This window comes from Scomber scombrus, chromosome 12, assembly GCF_963691925.1.
Source record: "Scomber scombrus chromosome 12, fScoSco1.1, whole genome shotgun sequence".
NCBI lineage: Eukaryota > Metazoa > Chordata > Actinopteri > Scombriformes > Scombridae > Scomber > Scomber scombrus.
The window spans coordinates 30,146,546-30,167,553 of NC_084981.1; the positions used below are offsets into that span (position 1 = coordinate 30,146,546).

At 42.8% G+C, this 21,008-nt stretch overlaps 2 protein-coding genes across 2 annotated transcripts in view; both read right to left on the reverse strand.

Moving 5' to 3' along the window:
• The window catches only part of LOC133991866 (NACHT, LRR and PYD domains-containing protein 14-like), a 721,507-nt gene that overhangs the window by 686,407 nt on the left and 14,092 nt on the right, over window positions 1-21,008 (reverse strand). The window lies entirely within an intron of this gene.
• Window positions 14,381-20,507, reverse strand: LOC133992251 (zinc finger protein 70-like). Its single transcript, XM_062430971.1, has 5 exons — window positions 20,379-20,507; window positions 19,674-19,797; window positions 15,955-16,010; window positions 15,777-15,828; window positions 14,381-15,701 (listed from the first exon to the last, which is right to left on the reverse strand). Exons 1-5 carry the CDS (start codon window positions 20,505-20,507, stop codon window positions 14,554-14,556), a joined length of 1,509 nt encoding a protein of 502 aa, XP_062286955.1. The 3' UTR covers window positions 14,381-14,553.

Here is a 21,008-nt window from a genome sequence, read left to right on the forward strand (position 1 = left end):
GTCAGATGAGGGTTGGACTTCAGAGCTGAGGCCAAAACTTCACAGTGAGTCTCTGAGAGTCCACAGTCATTTAGTCTGTAATGACACATATATTACAACATATGTTATCATGAAAGAGGACACTTTATATTTACTTCATGCATTTGATGATCAAACAGTTTGACATTCACTATTTTGATGATCATTTGATCTTCACATCAGTGGTTCAGATCATCTTTGTTTTCTGAGGCATTTTATTCCTTTAATGGACAGTTGAGAGATAAACAGGAAACAAGAGGAGAGAGAGACAGAGAATGACATGCAACAAAGGTCCACCACCAGAATCAAAGCACAGACCAGTAAGCTACCAGAACACTCCCAGTTCAGCTGATGCTGTCTCACTGTGCTTGAATGAAACAATCATTCTCATCACTCTCTCTCATACCTGCAGACTTTTAATCTTTGTTTTGCTTTAATCTTGCAGATGAAGGAGAGAACATGGAGTTACATTGAGGCTTCATAATGTGCACAGTGTGTCTGTGTGATCTGATCCCATGTCTGTCTCCACAAAGTTAACATGAGGACATCTTGATTAGAAAACCACCATTCTACCCCTCTGCATGGACCAAAGGGATGTGGCAGCCCTGACCTCAGAGTTTCACCTTCCCATAGGAAATATTCAATATTTAGGAATCCACATATCCCCCAAGCTGTCAGAGCAGTTCAATCTAAATTACACACCATTATTCAAATCAATACAAAACGACCTCAGTCGCTGGACAAATCTACCAATCTCACTCACTGTCAGAAAGAATCTCAACAATAAAAATGTCAGATCTCCCTAAAATTAATTACCTATTCACCATGATCCCTTCACTTCCAAATTCACCCTGGCTTAATTCCTATTGGAAAAATAAAACACCTCGTATAAAACTATCAACACCACAAGAACCCAAGCTTCAAGGAGACTAGATGCACCCAACTTTGAATTAAATCACCTGTCAAGTCAGTTACAATACCTTAAAACAATGGCTCACCTCTTCACATCATGATTCTCACTGGTTAGAAACTGAACAGGTACTATGCAAGAATATAAACCTTTCAGATCTCCCATTCATCAGCCAAACAATTAAACATGACACCTGTTTTCAGAATATTTCCATAGCCTCAGCTCTGACAGCTTGGTGGAAAATATTTCGTATCAAAGGCTCCATGGTTGCACCATCCACTCGCTCACCAATTTGGAACAACCCAGATTTTACAATAAACAGGAAACCATTAAACTTCACATCATGGAAACACAAAGGTATCACACATCTTCACCATATTGGACAGGATTCCAAAATCATACATTTTCAAGAATTAATCCAGAAGTTCGACATTTGTAACAGTCAATATCTCCAATACTTACAGCTTAAGTCCACTATTCTCCCCAAAATCAACAATACATTTAACACGCAGGATCAAACAATTATTATAGATGACTTTTCAAAGATTTCCAGCTCTGTTAAATTACTCTCAAGGATATATACATTTCTAAACACTACTGACAATTTCATTTTTATCCCAACCTCAAAGTGGGAACAGGATCTTTCCATCACTCCAAATGAAGATTTCTGGTCTCAAATATGCAAAAATAACTTCACTCACTGCAAAATCCCAAATGTACAACTCATTCAATTCAAGGTTAACCACAGAACACATTACACAGGTGAGAGATTACATACAATGGGCTTCACTACATCAGATCAATGAACTTACTGCACACAGCACACCATAGACAATTACATGCATGCTCTCTGGTACTGTACACCAATTAGACAATTTTGGATAAAAGTCACAGATCACCTATCACATATAATAGGCTGCTGCATCCCCCTATCCCCTCAACTCTGCATCTTAGGAGACATTTCATCGGTACAATTACATAATCACATTAAAACTGCACTGTTCACAGCCCTAGCTGTCGCCAAGAAAACAATCCTCCTAAACTGGAAAAGAAGAAATCAACTGAACATCACACACTGGAAGAATCTGTTAATAGATCAAATCACAATAAAAAAAATGTCTGCATCAATTAATCACAGCAAACCCTGTTTCAACTAAAATAGGTCCCTGATCTCAATTCCACAGAACCTTGAAACACACCTCTTTTTTTTCTTTTCTTTTCTTTTTTCCCCTCTTATTTATTCTATTATTATTTTATTTTTTTCTTTGCTGCTGTTGTTATTAATATCATTATTATAACTGAAATATCCACACATATATACAAGCACTTAGAAATAAAGAAAAAAAAAAGAAAAGAAAAGCACTTTTACTGTCCACTATGTTTAATGTGACTGCAGGATATTTAGACTCAGTTCAGCTCAGTGAACAGTTCCAGTTGATAAAGATCATCTCTCTTTGTTACCTGCTGCTGTCAGGTTCACATCCATAAGCAGCTACATTTACTGACTGTTCACAAACACTAATGAAACTAATGACCTGACAATATTACACCTGTACATCATTAAATATCAATGTATTCAATATTTAGACGTTTAGTTGTCGACTTTTTTTCTGAGAATCTGAAAAACTGATTCAGCACAAACACAATGAACAAACCAATAAGGTTGAATTATTTTAACATGATGTCATCAGAAAGATGTTATCAGGGTATCAGCATTAAAAATATAACATTGAGCTTTAATGTGTATCAGATCTCTTTAAACAGGCTGAATTCTGCCATTCAGCTCTTATATATTGATCAGACCTCTGTGCATTTCCTGCTACTACTCTTCTCTACACCAACAAGAGAGAAAACAGCTGAGAGTTTCTTTCTGTGACCAACAGAATATCAGAAAGACTTCAGAACAACACCATGTAACACCACTTCCCTCTTTACAATAAAAAGATGAACTGATGAGAAATAAAAGGCTCCATTGCTCGGTTCAACACACTCAGGGGTTTAGTCTCTATGACCAGTAGTTTACGGAGGCTAATGTTGGTTAACGTTAGCTAACTTTACATATTGTTGTATAACTGACATTACTGAATCAGTTTGATGATTAGATGACTATTCTCTACTAGTGATACTAAACCACTGTCACAGCAACATACTCCATTTAAATAACATTTAATGATTAATAATAAATACTATTATAATCCTTCATCTTAATGTTTCAAACACAAGTTCACAAATAATATTATTATTATAATAATTAAAATAACATTTAATAATGTATAATAATATAATCATCTCCACACATTTCAAAAGCAAGGCATGAAAACTGTTTACAGGTTGTTACAAATAGAATAAATACAGTTAAATAAAGAAACATAAAAATGATTCATATCTTATTTTAAAGCCTGCTGAGTAAAATCAGGTATTACCTGTATGTCTGATTATATATCATATAATAATAACTTTATTCACTGATAACTGTAACATACTGATATATGTTGTGATAAAATGCTGCTGTAATAAAACCTCAACCACAACCTCTAAAGTCCTTCATGTGTTTCACCAGGTTTGAATGAAGCCTCCAACACCCAAAGGAAGAGAAGTAGAAGAAACAACTGTAACATCCAATAATGACTAGAAATAAATAGAATAACTGTTCATTAACTTAACAGCTAGAAACAACCAACTGAAACATCAATTATCATTATTTAAACTCACAACATTTAAACAGCTCAAGAACATCTGAGACTAAATATAACTGACATGTTATTTCATCTATAAACAAGTAGAGCACTATTTTAACAATAATAAGAATTTTATATTATTAATATTTGAAGAACTAAACTACTAATCTACACTGATTTATAATGTTAATCACATCTGGACTTACCGAGCCTTTCTGCAGTTCCTCACAGCTGGGATCAGTCTCCATCGTCCCTCCAGTGATGTTTTGTAATCCTTCAGGTCCAACTCATCCAGAACCTCCTCTGACATCTGCAGCATGTAGGCCAGAGCTGAGCAGTGGATCAAAGAGAGGTACGTTGATCTCTTCTTTGACTTCAGGAACTGTTGGATCTCCTGATGTACTGAGCGGTCGTTCATCTCCATCAGACAGTGGAAGATGTTGATGCTTCTGTCAGGAGAGATTTTGGTCTTCTTCTCCTTCAGGTTGGTGATGACTCTCTGGATGGTTTCTGGACTGTTGTCTGTCTGACCCAGCAGGCCTCCTAACAGACTCTGGTTGGACTCCAGAGAGAGGCCATGAAGGAAGCGGACAAACAGGTCCAGGTGGCCGTTTTTACTTCTGAGAGATTTCTCCATGGCTCTCTTCAGGAAGACATCCAGAGATGAGTAACTGTGTTTTTTCCACAGGAAGTCCTCCAGTACCTCTGTCTTCCTGCTGGTGTAACAGTGGTACATGTAGACTGCAGCCAGAAACTCCTGAACGCTCAGATGAACAAAGCTGTAGACTGTTTTATGGAAGATCACACTCTCTCTTTTGAAGATCTCTGTACAAACTCCTGATAACACCGAGGCCTCTGTGACATCAAGACCACACTGCTCCAGGTCTTCTTGGTAGAACATGATGTTTCCTTTCTCCAGTTGTTCAAACGCCAGCCTGCCCAGCTTCAGAAGAAGGTTCCTGTCAGCCTCCGTCAGCTCCTGTGGACTCGTCTCATGTCCCTCATCATACTTGTTCTTCTTCCTCTTTGTCTGGACCAGCAGGAAGTGTGAGTACATGTCAGTCAGGGTCTTGGGCAGCTCTCCTCTCTGGTCTGTAGTCAACATGTGGTCCAGAACTGTAGCAGTGATCCAGCAGAAGACTGGGATGTAACACATGATGTGGAGGCTCCTGGATGTCTTGACGTGTGAGATGATTGTGCTGGACTGCTCTTCATCACTGAATCTCCTCCTGAAGTACTCCTCCTTCTGGGCGTCAGTGAAGCCTCGTACTTCTGTTAGCCTGCTAACACATGAAGGAGGGATCTGATTGGCTGCTGCAGGTCGGGAAGTTATCCAGATGAGAGCCGAGGGAAGCAGCTTCCCCTTGAAGAGGTTTGTCAACAGCACGCTGACTGATGACTTCTGTGTGACATCAGACACGACCTCACTGTTGTTGAAATCCAGTGAAAGTCTGCTTTCATCCAGGCCGTCAAAGATGAACAGAACTTTACAGACAGCGAGTTTCTCTGCTGTGAGCTTCTGTAATGTTGGATAGAAAACATGGATCAGCATGAGCAGACTGTACTGCTCATCTTTGATCAAGTTCAGCGACCTGAACGAGAACAGAATCAGCAGACTGATATCTTGGTTGTTGGAGCGCTGTGCCCAGTCCAGAGTGAACTTCAGCACTGAGAAGGTTTTTCCAACGCCAGCGACGCCGTTCATCAGAACCACTCTGATGTGTTTCTGTTGGTCAGGTAAGACTTTAAAGATGTCCTGACACTTGATTGGAGCGTCATGGAGGGTCTTCATCTTGGAAGCTGTTTCAAGCTGCCTCACCTCATGTTGGGTATTAACCTCTTCACTCTGTCCCTCTGTGATGTGGACCTCAGTGAAGATGCTGATGAGGAAGGTTTTAGTTCCTGCTTCATCAGTTCCTTGAGTCACACATTCACATGTGCTGCTCAGACTGATCTGATGTTCATCTAAAACCTCCTGCAGACCACTTTCTGCTGAAAGAGAAGAAAAAAGGTAGAATGAAACAGAAATCAGTGTGACTGTTAATGTTCAGTAGGATAGAGGAGGTAGATTCCTGTCCTGTTTTCAGAGATGATGACATCAGCAGACAGATCTTCAGTCTTACTTTGTACAGTGCTGGTCTGACTGTCTGTCTGCAGTCCAGGTCTGGTTCTGGATCTTTTTCCACACTGGGGACAGGAGGAGTCTCCTGATGAAGCAGACTGGTCCCAGTATGAGGTGATGCACTGTCTGCAGAACCAGTGTCCACAGCTGGTAGAGACTGGATCCTTCAGGACGTCCTGACACAAAGAACAGCAGGACAGCTGCTCCTCCACAGAAACAGCCCTCCTCTTCCTCTTCCTCTTCCTCTTCCTCTCTCTGTGGACATGAACACATTCTTTATGTCACATGACATTAGTGGAGGCCAACCGACAGCTCACAAGCTGCATGCAGCTCTTTCCCACATAAACAGTCCAGACTGTCAGTATTTACACACGTACACATTTTCTGTTCTTCAGACTCTGAGATTCAACACATTCAGTTTGAAATTAAATAATATATAGTAAGATTAGAAGAGTTCAACAGTAATTAGACAGAGTCAACAATGTGCCAGCAAAGATTGAGATTAAGAAGATGACTGCAAGCTAGTAATCATGGTTGTAACCAGTGATTCTCAACTGGAACACAGAACGGATCAGCTGGTCAAAAATAAATAAATAAGGCCAAAAAACCCCAAACAATACCCGAAGATCTTATTTTGCCTGCCGCTATAGACATGGTTAGAGAGCTGAAACCATACCGCTGTCCAGTGCTACCATAGCTCAGCGTATTGAAGACATGTCTGGTAATATTAAACAACAGACCACAGCCCGCGTCCAGGCAAGCCCTTACTATGCTTTACAGATGGATGAATCCACAGATATAGCTAACCGTGCTTACTGGTTTACGTGAGACACCTGTGGGACGGTGCTTTAAAGTTTCTCTGCAGCAGAAACCTCCCTACCACCTCAGAGGCAGACAACATTTTTAACACTGCAGACTTGTATTTGAGCTCAGTGGGCCTGAGCTGGGAATACTGTGTGGGGATCACACCTGATGGTGCTGCCTCCATGACCGGGAAACATTCAGGTGTGGTGAAGCAAATTCTGGAGAGGACACCTAATGCGATGTGGAACCACTGCTTTTTGCACCGAGAGGCACTGGAGGCTAAGAATATGCTGCTGAGCTTGATGAAGCTGTGTAAGGGCTCTGAGCACACGCAGGTGTTTTATCACTTTTATCACTACTTTATATACATGAAGTATTCATGTTCCTCCTCAGTTCTGAAGGCAGAGATATGCATAGAAGTGCAATATCTAATTTAGTTTCCTTATTTATTTTGTGCAGTTTTCAAATTTAATTTAATTTAATTTAATGTGCTTTTGTACAGGAAGTTGTCATCTTCCTTCTCAGTTTCTTAATTATATGTTCTGAAATGCACTTTTAAATATGTGTATTTATGTTTTTTTAAAGTGACGTGTAATTAAATAAAAAAATTAAAAATGTGCGTCACGACTTAATGACCAGTTGAGAACCCCTGATGTAAACAAAGCTGGTTAAACAGTACAGATGTATGATCAGCTCTCCTCACAAACTGCAGGGAACAGTCATGATTTCAGGGGTCGGGTTTTCATAAAAAACATGTAGCAACTTAGACACTCTCCACTACTGTTTAGCTGTGATAAAGGACTGGATGTCTCTCAACTTCCTTCAACTAAACTCTGACAAAACTGAGTTTCTCAAATTTAGCCCTAAAGATACTACAAAAAGCATTTTTCAGTGTATTGACCCACTTGGCCCATGTGTTAAAACTAATGCTGGGAATCTTGGCATCATGAATCTGATCCTAAATAGAAAAGTCAGACCATTATTATCGTCCTCTGACTCAGAACGTATCATTCATGCCTTCATTTGTTCCCATCTTTACTTCTACAATGTCCTTTCCACCTGCCTTAAAGCTCCCTGGTTCATCTTCAGCTCATATAAAATGCAGCAGCTGGGCTGATAACTAGGACTGGCCTTAGATCTCACATCACTCCTTTTTAACCTCACTGCATTGGCTGCCAGTGAAGTTCAGGATCAGTTTTAACATTCTTTTAATCACTAATAAGGTCTACACAGTTTAGCTCCTAGATTTACCATCAATAAGCTCTTACACCACCAAGCGCTCACTGAGCTCATCCAACCAGAACCTGTTGGTCATGCTGTGTGTTAAACTAACAACCAAAGACCACTGAGCTGTTTCTGCTCAGGGACCCAGACTTTTACTTATTTAATTACATGTTTGAGAACATAAAGTCTGACATGTGTGGTGTAAAAACATCAAATGATAAAAAATATCTTAATATAACAATGAATTAACAGACAGTTAAACTAAAGGCACTGCTGCCTGATGCTGGACTGTCACATTAACTTGTTCATGTCTACAAAGAAAACTAAACAATCTGACCTCTGCAACTTAACCTGTATTAAATATTGGTTCAAACAACTAATAAATATTTCAGAACATCAATCAAACACTCTTTCTACTAAATGAAAGATATAAACAAAGAAATAATGCAGTCAATGCTCAAAGAACTAAATATTTGAGACTGAATTTTTATAAACTTACAGAATTATTAAACAAATATTGTTGTAATGTAGATTATCAAATGATATTAAACTGAATCATCTTCAGGTCAGTTTACAGTAGAAACAGTCTCTTACTTTGTGTCTGAGGGTCCAGGTTCATTACTGAAGTTTAGAGGAAAATCTTTAGACCAGTTACTCTTCATAGACAGACAGCTGGATATGACAGACTCTGCTCCGTCCTCCTCTTCCTCCTCTTCCTCCTCTTTCTTCATCTTCTGGAGTCTGAGAGGTAAACCAGTAACACTGGAGACACACACACATACACAGTATAATAAACCCAGTCCTGCCTCTCAACTTAGTAGCTTCTTATTAGTTTACATGACTTTAACTACAACCATGTGTGTTTTCTAGTCATCACAAAGAGAAACTTTGACTCTGGTTTAAATCCAACAAACAGACTTCAGATAAACATGTGTGTGCTTCTTAACTGTGACTTCTCTCTATTTAGAGGCAGCAGTGAGTCACGTTACATCACTGTGAGGACGCACAAACTAATAATAATAATAATAATAATACTAATAACACCTAACCCTAATTCTATAAGGGGAGGCAATAGACTTAGACAACTTAACCAACCAGATAGTTAAAAGCAACTCTTTATCAATTTTCTGTGAAGACATTGTCCATTGTTTGCTTGAATGTTTGATGTTAGATTTTCTTCTTCTATAGTGATTCCTGCTCTGCTGGGGAGATACGAGGCCCCCTGCTGTCCACCTGTATTTAGTTTATTGGTAACCCTGTGTGGTTCTGGCTTTGTCTCAGTCTGCCACTGGCTGATTATTGATTGTCCACACCTGTTAGATTGTTGCAGAGTCATTGCTCTCTTCCTGATGAAGGCTCCTCAGCAGAAACATGTAGAAGTGCAGTTTTTAACAAGTCCTGCCCTTAAAATAAAGACATTTTATATTTTTTCCAAGATGACAAGCCTTGGTGTTTTCCTATTTTCATTACAGTATAAATTATTGAGCCTCTGTTGAGTTTCTTAAGTGATGAAGAGCAGGGCTCCGTTCCATAAAGTAAGCTCAGGAAAGCGTTGCTTATTGTTGAACACCTGACTTGAATGAGCCTAACGAATGAGATCAGGCTGAAGCGGTTCCATGAAGGCCGAGCCACGTTCATGCAACTAATTAAAGACATTCACACGCAGCCATGACGTAGAACACAGATCACACAGATTCACAATGACAACATCCTCCACAGAAGAGCCACAGAGCAGACACACACACACACACACACACACACACACACACACACACACACACACACACACACACACACACACACACACACACACACACACACACACACACACACACACACACACACACACACACACAGAGCAGCAGCAGGCTGCAGCACACTCTTCTGCTGGAGACATATGAAGAATTTAAACATATGATCACAAACAATAAATAAAACCCAGAGAAAGGAAACAGCTGATGGACTGAATGGGTCTGATGGGTCTCTTGTTGCAGAGCCTGCAGACTTTAGCAGCTCTGCCATGTTCAAGCTCCTCAATCAGGGACACACCGTGACTAATAGAAACAGTGCATGGGTTGAGCTGTTATAGACTGGACCTTCATCAAACATCTAGACATGCATCCACTAAACACGTCACATTATTTTAAATGTACTAATCAATAACTAATACCTTTAAAACAGCTTCCTACCAGGAAAACAGAAGTTAAAGACTTGGATTTAAATATTACATCCGTTCAATATTTATGAGGCTGTTATTCTGTCAGGCCTCAATGTTCAATATTATTGAATAATATATTAGTTTGCAGCATACGTTGCCATGGTAACTGAGTTTGCTTTATGGAACAGGGCCCTGGAAATGATGTTCCATGTTAATAATAAAGGGTTCATTTACTACAAGTTTGGATTTTCTTCACTTTTTTCCTTCTGCATGCAGCTTGGAAGTAGGTGAGGTTGTACCAGGAACCTCCACTCTGTTTCTATAGCTTTACTTCCTGCTTCATTTAAACCATTTTATTAATATCAGATTCTTTTTAATGTTGTTCTTGTTAATATAATGTTTAATTGTTTCTGTCTCATCTGGTTCTGCTCTGTCGTTCTTTACGTTTACTGTATACATTATTGAGCCTCTGTTGAGTTAAGTGATGAAGAGCAGGAAATGATGTTCCATGTTAATATCTTTATATACTGTACATCACACATCATATGTGAGGACTCGTCTCTGTTACTGTTCTCTTTACAATACGTTTCTATTTCCTTTGTCTTTCCTTCTTTAGTGGATTGTTCACTGTGTTTAAATGTAGTCTCCATAATGTAGATTTCTGGTTGTTACTGATCATTAATAATCATCTATCAGTGAGAGGTTGATTATTAAAAATAATAAATGGTAGAATCAGTGTTTACTGCAGGAAGGCCACATGTGCCCCTCCCTTCTTAGTTAGGATCATATCTTACTTCTCTTAACTTTCACATTAAAGGAGATTTACTTTCATGTTAAGACATTTAACATTGTTTATATGAGGTTAGTGGGACATTTCTGCTGCTGCAGTAAAACAGCAGCGAACAAAACAGCTGTTTGAACCACGAGACACAAAACAGGAAACAACGTTTCAACACCTCAAACTCTGTGGTTTCATATTGTTCTGACACACTTCAATCAACTAAACAATTAATGTGATAAATAATCATCAGATTGATCAATAATGACAGTAATCATTATTTACAGTCCTGATATTAACACTCACCTGCCTCAGACTGTTTCCTCCTTCTGCTCTGATGACTGTGAAATGGTGTCTGACTGAATATTTAAAACTTCACTGCCTACCTGTCTGCTCCTCCCCTTGTTTACTGGAAGTCCTGTGTGCGTGTGTGTGCGTGCGTGTGTGTGTGTGTGTGTGTGCGTGTGTGTGTGTGTGTGTGTGTCTGTTTTAGTTACTTGTGGGGACCATTAGTCTACAAAATGGTGTCAATGCAATGTCCTAACTATGATAGCTGCACAAACCTGCGCATGCGTGTGTGAACGTTAATAACCCATGGCTGAAGTTTCTGATAATATGACTATTAAAGGTTGGATCTGGATATGATCATAGGTCTGTGAAAGGCTCCACACTGAGAACAATAACCAGAACTATAAAGATAACGTCCACACATGAACTTTAACGTCCTATAAACAGGGTGTCAAGCACGCGCTGCTCCAGCTGTTTCAGCAGCTAAAGTATAAACTATTGATGACGCGTTACCATAGGCGGTGCGGTGAGTTAAACCCCGGATCTTTCATCAAAAGCCCCAGATACTTTTTAAGCTTTATATTTTTAGTTATTATTATTATTATTATTATTATTATTATTATTATTATTATTATTATTATTAAATCATCCTCGGACCGATTAATGGCTCAGGAACATATAGTCTACTACAGGGGAAATAAACTATCCATCAATCTTACCCTTATTATAAAGGAAACCAAATCACTCAATGAAAGTTGTTGCTGAGCGCGCAGCTGGTCGCGTGGTTAAGAGCGCGTGCCATGTACGCAGCTACCGCGGTTCGAGTCCCAGCCGGCGGACCTTTCTGCGTCTCTATAGTCCAATAAATGCGTCTATGCCAGAAACAATATTTTTTTAAAAGAAAGAAATTTGCCACGCTGAACAAAACTGCACCAACTAAACAGATCAATCCTGATTGAATAGAAACGTTTCCATCGAGCCTAACGTCAGTCTGCTGTAGCCTGAATCAAGTCACTGTCTGATCTTTCAGTCATTGAGTGATCATCACTTCATCAGTCATGGAATGAAGTTTTTCAAGATAACTCCATCCTGCCATGGATAACTCACTGCAGTGAAAATAAATCCGTATCTAGTCAAAGAAGTCATTATTATGGTCCACTGTCTGGTATAGTGATGTGTAAAGAGATAAAGTGTTTAGTTATGACAGTCAACAGGCTATAATAGTAAAGTTACTGTGTTACTGTAGTACTTTTACTGTAATACTGCATACTACATCACTCATAATACTGCAGTACTTTTACTGTAATACTGCATACTACATCACTATAATACTGCAGTACTTTTACTGTAATACTGCATACTACATCACTCATAATACTGCAGTACTTTTACTGTAATACTGCATACTACATCACTATAATACTGCAGTACTTTTACTGTAATACTGCATACTACATCGCTCATAATACTGCAGTACTTTTACTGTAATACTGCATACTACATCACTATAATACTGCAGTACTTTTACTGTAATACTGCATACTACATCGCTCATAATACTGCAGTACTTTTACTGTAATACTGCATACTACATCACTCATAATACTGCAGTACTTTTACTGTAATACTGCATACTACATCACTATAATACTGCAGTACTTTTACTGTAATACTGCATACTACATCACTCATAATACTGCAGTACTTTTACTGTAATACTGCATACTACATCACTATAATACTGCAGTACTTTTACTGTAATACTGCATACTACATCACTATAATACTGCAGTACTTTACTGTAATACTGCATACTACATCACTCATAATACTGCAGTACTTTTACTGTAATACTGCATACTACATCACTATAATACTGCAGTACTTTTACTGTAATACTGCATACTACATCGCTCATAATACTGCAGTACTTTTACTGTAATACTGCATACTACATCACTCATAATACTGCAGTACTTTTACTGCAGTAAATATATGAACACTGTTTAGAACAAAGTCTGTACACAAGTCACAATAAAGTAACAGAACAGGTTTGGGTGTGTTATGAACCTACAGCCAATCAGATCTTAGTATCTGTTTGTTGTCTTTAAAAACAGTCAAAGTTTCCAGGTAATCAGGACTTTGTTTCCACAGTTGAATCTGACTGTTGAGTTCTGACTCTGTGACATGTTTCACTATCCGGCTCACGGATGGACAACATAGGGGAGACCACACATTTATTGTACATAACCTAAAAAATAAATGAAACAAAAAGCAAACGTGTTGGAAGTCAGAGGAGAAAGGTCCAGTGACTGACTGCCACCAGCTGATATAGAAGGTGCTCAGTCCAGGTGAGCTGAATCTCCATGATGAGCCAACTCCGCCCACAAGGCTCCTGCTGGTAGAGGTAGAGGCTGGCTGCTTCTCAATTCTCTTAATTGATGTCTCCTCACTCCTCACTTCAACAAGTTGGTTCAAAACACCATTTTGAAGCAGCCTCCTCTAGTCTTTTACTGGCTTTATTGATTGATTAGCTGCTGCAGCTGATCAGACTGATCTGATACATCACTGCAGTTTGACAGAAAGTGGAGACAGATTACAGTTTGTCGCTCCAAAGTGTTATTATTTGGTTTCCTGATTCACCATCCAGAAGAACTGTAGACAACTTTCTTCATTTATTAGAAAGGTTTAGTCATGATCTGTTATTTCCCCCTTTAACTATTATTATGGATAAAATGAACATAAGGAAGAGTCTGTCTGTCAGAGTCACATTTTAAACACATTTATATTTGTCATCATTTTCATGTGAGGTTGTTTATTGACTTCTATCATATCAATTTTTCCTGAAACATTCAACCTAATCAACAATTTTCAGTATTTAAAAAACACACAGATCATATTCTGGGTTATCAAATAATGAATTCACAATGAGAATACCAATAAAACAATTAGTATCAGCACAGTGAACATGTGGAGATAAACTCTGGTAAACGTTGCTAACACAAACGCTTCAGAGGAAAGTCTCCCTTCTCTCGTCTCCTCCAGTCGTCTCCATGACTCCACGCTGAGCAGGACTAAGACGTAAAGATAAAATGCAAGTGAAGGAAACATGGAAGCAATTTAAGAGAATTGGGAGGCAACACAGGAGTTTCTCCAGAGGATCATCACACCTGAGTTAAATGTTGGAGAATTAAAATATAAAGAAAAGGATCGCTGCACAAACCTGTGTGTGTATGTGTGTGTGTAATATGTGTGTATACTGTATGTGTGTGTATAAAGTGAATGAAGTCAGTTTAAAGTTTAATCAGAGTCACAAACACACAGATTAGTTCATTTTAATAAAGCAGATTTAAAGTAGGAGGACGAGGCTCCAGACAGGATTTATAGGACAGGAGGAGCAGCCAGCTGATTAGTGAACTCTGAGCCTCATACAGAGAACCACTGAACCAGTCAGCTTCACATTGATTCCTCTCTGGCATCCAGCAGGGTTAAAACTACTGCTGTCACTTTATTTACATCAGCTGATTTCTCTTTAACAGACGTTTAAACATCAGGATCAGTCAGGGTGTGAGGTCAGAGGTCAGAGGTCAGAGGTGGAGGCTGCTGCGTCTGCTTCAGGTGAGCTTTGGTCTGCAGGTGAGCCTTGAGGAAGGTGAGCAGGCGGAAGTGTTTCCCGCAGGCGTGGCAGCTGAACGGTGTCTCTCCGCTGTGGATGCTGCGGTGCCGCATGAAGCTGGTGGCCAGGTTGAAGGTTTTGGAGCAGAGGGAGCAGCTGTAGGGTTTCTCCCCGCTGTGGGTGTAGCGATGGTCCCTCAGCAGCTCCTTCAGCCGGTAGCTCTTCCCGCAGACGTCGCAGTGGAACGGCTTCTCCCCCGTGTGGCTCCTCTGGTGGACTCGGTACTGGGACCGGTTGGGGAACTTCTTCCCGCAGACGTCGCAGCTGACGGCGGAGCGGCGCGGCGGCAGCTCGGCGGCCGGCAGCTCGTGGGAGTGTTTGCTGATGACGTGGTTCTTCAGGCAGCGGAAACTCTTCCCGCACACGGAGCACAGCTGCCGCTCCCCGCTGTGGATCACCTGGTGGCTGCGCAGGTTCTCCGCCTGCGTGAAGCCTTTCCCGCAGGTGGAGCAGCGGTACGGACGCTCCGCCCGGTGCACCAGTTTGTGGCGCGTCAGGTGACAGGCGTGGTAGAAGCTCTTCCCACACACGTCGCAGATGAAGGTCTTGTCGAAGTGCGTAATGCGGTGCGTCTTCAGCACGCTGGCGCAGGAGTAACCCTTCCCACAGATGTCACAGTGGACGCTCTTCTCTCCGGTGTGCCGCGCCTTGACGTGCAGATCTCTGTGAGCTCTGTGGTTGAAGGTTTTGGCGCAGTAGTCGCAGCCGTACGGCAGCAGACCGTGCTCTTTCTCCTCGTGTTGGCGAAGCTTCAGGACACCGCTGAACGTCGCTCCGCACGCCGAGCACGCGGGATGACACTTCCTGATGTGGTCTGAGAGCCGCTCGCTGTTTGGGAACAACATGTCACACTGAGAGCAGCTGACAGGAAGCTCCGCCCCCGCCGCGGTTGAGTCCTTCTTCCTCTTCCTGCTGCGTGCTGCTGAGGCCACGCCCCCTTCCTCTGGAGCGGGCGGAGAGGACCGAGAGTACTCATGATGAAGAGGAGGAGGAGGAGGAGGAGGAGGAGGAGGAGAGGAGCAGGCAGCTGTCTCATCACTGCAGTCTGTAACAAACAGCACAGAGGTTACTGAAGGTAAAGGAGGAGGACTTATTGATGATTGATTATTGATCAGTTTACCTGCTGAACCCTGAACAGACAGCAACACACAGTCAGAGTCCACTGCTGCTCTCTGTAACACACAGACACACACACACACACACACACAAACACACACACACACACACACACACAGATGAGGGTTATCATGTGACACAGAGCTGGGTTGGGGGGGGGGTGACGGTCTGGACTCACTGACCTCGTAGACCAGGATGAAGGTCTGCTCTGTGGGGGGGCGCTGACCTCCATCATCACCTGAAACACAGAACACATCAGCTGATCACATCTAACCAATCAGAACCGGTTAGAGCTTCATTCATTAGTTCCTAGATTCCTTCACTCATGTTTCAGCTTTATTCCTAAATGGATTCAATTCATTTTTCCAGATGTTTGAAGACAGGTACCAGATGTGTGAGGACAGGTACCAGACGTATGAGGACAGGTACCAGATGTGTGAGGACAGGTACCAGACGTATGAGGACAGGTACCAGACGTATGAGGACAGGTACCAGACGTATGAGGACAGGTACCAGATGTATGAGGACAGGTACCAGATGTTTGAGGACAGGTACCAGATGTGTGAGGACAGGTACCAGATGTGTGAGGACAGGTACCAGACGTGTGAGGACAGATGTGTGAGGACAGGTACCAGACATATGAGGACAGGTACCAGAAGTGTGAGGACAGGTACCAGATGTGTGAGGACAGGTACCAGATGTGTGAGGACAGGTACCAGATGTGTGAGGACAGGTACCAGACGTATGAGGACAGGTACCAGAAGTGTGAGGACAGGTACCAGATGTGTGAGGACAGGTACCAGATGTGTGAGGACAGGTACCAGACGTATGAGGACAGGTACCAGATGTATGAGGACAGGTACCAGATGTTTGAGGACAGGTACCAGATGTGTGAGGACAGGTACCAGATGTGTGAGGACAGGTACCAGACGTGTGAGGACAGATGTGTGAGGACAGGTACCAGACGTATGAGGACAGGTACCAGAAGTGTGAGGACAGGTACCAGATGTGTGAGGACAGGTACCAGATGTGTGAGGACAGGTACCAGATGTGTGAGGACAGGTACCAGACGTATGAGGACAGGTACCAGAAGTGTGAGGACAGGTACCAGATGTGTGAGGACAGGTACCAGATGTGTGAGGACAGGTACCAGAAGTGTGAGGACAGGTACCAGATGTGTGAGGACAGGTACCAGATGTGTGAGGACAGGTACCAGATGTGTGAGGACAGGTACCAGATGTGTGAGGACAGGTATCAGATGTGTGAGGACAGGTACCAGGTGTGTGAGGACAGGTACCAGACGTGTGAGGAAAGGTACCAGACGTGTGAGGACAGGTACCAGATGTGTGAGGACAGATGTGTGAGGACAGGTACCAGATGTGTGAGGACAGGTACCAGACGTGTGAGGACAGGTACCAGGTGTGTGAGGACAGGTACCAGATGTGTGAGGACAGGTACCAGACGTATGAGGACAGGTACCAGATGTGTGAGGACAGGTACCAGACGTATGAGGACAGGTACCAGACGTATGAGGACAGGTACCAGACGTATGAGGACAGGTACCAGATGTATGAGGACAGGTACCAGATGTTTGAGGACAGGTACCAGATGTGTGAGGACAGGTACCAGATGTGTGAGGACAGGTACCAGACGTGTGAGGACAGATGTGTGAGGACAGGTACCAGACATATGAGGACAGGTACCAGAAGTGTGAGGACAGGTACCAGATGTGTGAGGACAGGTACCAGATGTGTGAGGACAGGTACCAGATGTGTGAGGACAGGTACCAGACGTATGAGGACAGGTACCAGAAGTGTGAGGACAGGTACCAGATGTGTGAGGACAGGTACCAGATGTGTGAGGACAGGTACCAGACGTATGAGGACAGGTACCAGATGTATGAGGACAGGTACCAGATGTTTGAGGACAGGTACCAGATGTGTGAGGACAGGTACCAGATGTGTGAGGACAGGTACCAGACGTGTGAGGACAGATGTGTGAGGACAGGTACCAGACGTATGAGGACAGGTACCAGAAGTGTGAGGACAGGTACCAGATGTGTGAGGACAGGTACCAGATGTGTGAGGACAGGTACCAGATGTGTGAGGACAGGTACCAGACGTATGAGGACAGGTACCAGAAGTGTGAGGACAGGTACCAGATGTGTGAGGACAGGTACCAGATGTGTGAGGACAGGTACCAGAAGTGTGAGGACAGGTACCAGATGTGTGAGGACAGGTACCAGATGTGTGAGGACAGGTACCAGATGTGTGAGGACAGGTACCAGATGTGTGAGGACAGGTATCAGATGTGTGAGGACAGGTACCAGGTGTGTGAGGACAGGTACCAGACGTGTGAGGAAAGGTACCAGACGTGTGAGGACAGGTACCAGATGTGTGAGGACAGATGTGTGAGGACAGGTACCAGATGTGTGAGGACAGGTACCAGACGTGTGAGGACAGGTACCAGACGTGTGAGGACAGGTACCAGGTGTGTGAGGACAGGTACCAGATGTGTGAGGACAGGTACCAGATGTGTGAGGACAGGTACCAGATGTTTGAGGACAGGTACCAGATGTGTGAGGACAGGTACCAGATGTGTGAGGACAGGTACCAGATGTGTGAGGACAGGTACCAGATGTGTGAGGACAGGTACCAGATGTGTGAGGACAGGTACCAGACGTGTGAGGACAGATGTGTGAGGACAGGTACCAGACGTGTGAGGACAGGTACCAGACGTGTGAGGACAGGTACCAGATGTATGAGGACAGATGTGTGAGGACAGGTACCAGATGTGTGAGGACAGGTACCAGATGTGTGAGGACAGGTACCAGATGTGTGAGGACAGATGTGTGAGGACAGGTACCAGACGTGTGAGGACAGGTACCAGACGTGTGAGGACAGGTACCAGATGTATGAGGACAGATGTGTGAGGACAGGTACCAGATGTGTGAGGACAGGTACCAGATGTGTGAGGACAGGTACCAGACGTGTGAGGACAGATGTGTGAGGACAGGTACCAGACGTATGAGGACAGGTACCAGAAGTGTGAGGACAGGTACCAGATGTGTGAGGACAGGTACCAGATGTGTGAGGACAGGTACCAGATGTGTGAGGACAGGTACCAGACGTATGAGGACAGGTACCAGATGTATGAGGACAGGTACCAGATGTTTGAGGACAGGTACCAGATGTGTGAGGACAGGTACCAGATGTGTGAGGACAGGTACCAGACGTGTGAGGACAGATGTGTGAGGACAGGTACCAGACGTATGAGGACAGGTACCAGAAGTGTGAGGACAGGTACCAGATGTGTGAGGACAGGTACCAGATGTGTGAGGACAGGTACCAGATGTGTGAGGACAGGTACCAGACGTGTGAGGACAGGTACCAGACGTGTGAGGACAGGTACCAGACGTGTGAGGACAGGTACCAGACGTGTGAGGACAGGTACCAGACGTGTGAAGACAGGTACCAGACGTGTGAGGACAGGTATCAGATGTGTGAGGACAGGTACCAGACGTGTGAGGACAGGTACCAGACGTGTGAGGACAGGTACCAGATGTGTGAGGACAGGTACCAGACGTGTGAGGACAGGTACCAGAAGAGTGAGGACAGGTACCAGACGTGTGAGGACAGGTACCAGACGTGTGAGGACAGGTACCAGACGTGTGAGGACAGGTACCAGATGTGTGAGGACAGGTACCAGATGTGTGAGGACAGGTACCAGACGTGTGAGGACAGGTACCAGATGTGTGAGGACAGATGTGTGAGGACAGGTACCAGACGTGTGAGGACAGGTACCAGATGTGTGAGGACAGATGTGTGAGGACGGGTACCAGACGTGTGAGGACAGGTACCAGACGTGTGAGGACAGGTACCAGATGTGTGAGGACAGGTACCAGGTGTGTGAAGACCTCCAGCTGCTCCTCCTTCTTCACACTGAACCGGATCACTGAAGTCCTGATCCACCATCTTCAGGATTTCATCCACAGCTTCATCACAGAGACGCTGCACCAGTTTAACCTGAAACCAATAACCAGTTAAACCAATAACCAGTTAAACCTGAAACCAGTTTAACCTGAAAGGTATCCCAGTCTGGGATATTTAGTGATTAATAAAACTGATTCTGATGCTTTATTATTTATTGTTTAGTGTCAGATTAAATTAAACTCCTATAAACATATAATTTAGTATCTAAATGTATTATAATCCATATTCATCAGATTTTATTTCACATCAGGTCTGAAGATAATAAACATTAAAATAATTTACAGCTTTATGATATAACATGAGTCACATTTAGACAGTAAGAGTTAATACTTTATATTTATGTCTTGGTTGATCATGTTTAACTGATTTTATATATTTTTTTGTTTCTGATTTTAAAGTTTAAACTAAATTATTTGCGACCGGAAGTCACTAATTAACATCATTAAGTTTTTTATTTGTTGATTTACTTTTAGACGCAGTTTGTTGCCACAATAAAGTAAAGTTATATGTTAGTAAAATATTTAATAATAAAATAAAATGTGTCTGACGTTGAAACGTCCTGCTGACGTCACACTCGGAGCTTCCGGATTCCATCCCGTTAGCCGTTAGCTTACCTCCGTTTCGCGGTTCTGTTCGTGAACAGGAAGTTTGTCTTTGGCGGTAAAAGACTCAGACAGCAGCTGATTGGCCAGAGATGTGATGACAAGGCGGAGGTCACGTTTAAAAGTCGTTAAATCCCGCATCGTACCGGCTCCGGTACAGGGAAACCGGCTAGCTTAGCAACCAAACGGCTAACCGGGCTAATGGAGAGGCAGGAAGTGACGTAGTTGTCTCATCCGATGGAAAAAAAACCTTTTCCTGTTGAAGTTAAAACAATAAAAAACATTTGATTCTGCTGTTGACTCTTGTTTGGTGGACGACTGAATTCTGAAGAAACAGTTTAACAACAACAAGCTGGAGCCTCAGTAGTGTGAGGAAGAACCATACACACAGAACCAGAATAAACGTTTGCCCCGTGGTGGTGAGAGAGGAGATAACACCCCCTGCATCAGTGTGTTTCCCCCTGGTGGTGAGAGAGGAGATAACACCCACCATGCATCAGTGTGTTGCCCCCTGGTGGTGAGAGAGGAGATAACACCCACCCTGCATCAGTGTGTTGCCCCCTGGTGGTGAGAGAGGAGATAACAGCCCCCCTGCATCAGTGTGTTGCCCCCTGGTGGTGAGAGAGGAGATAACACCCCCCC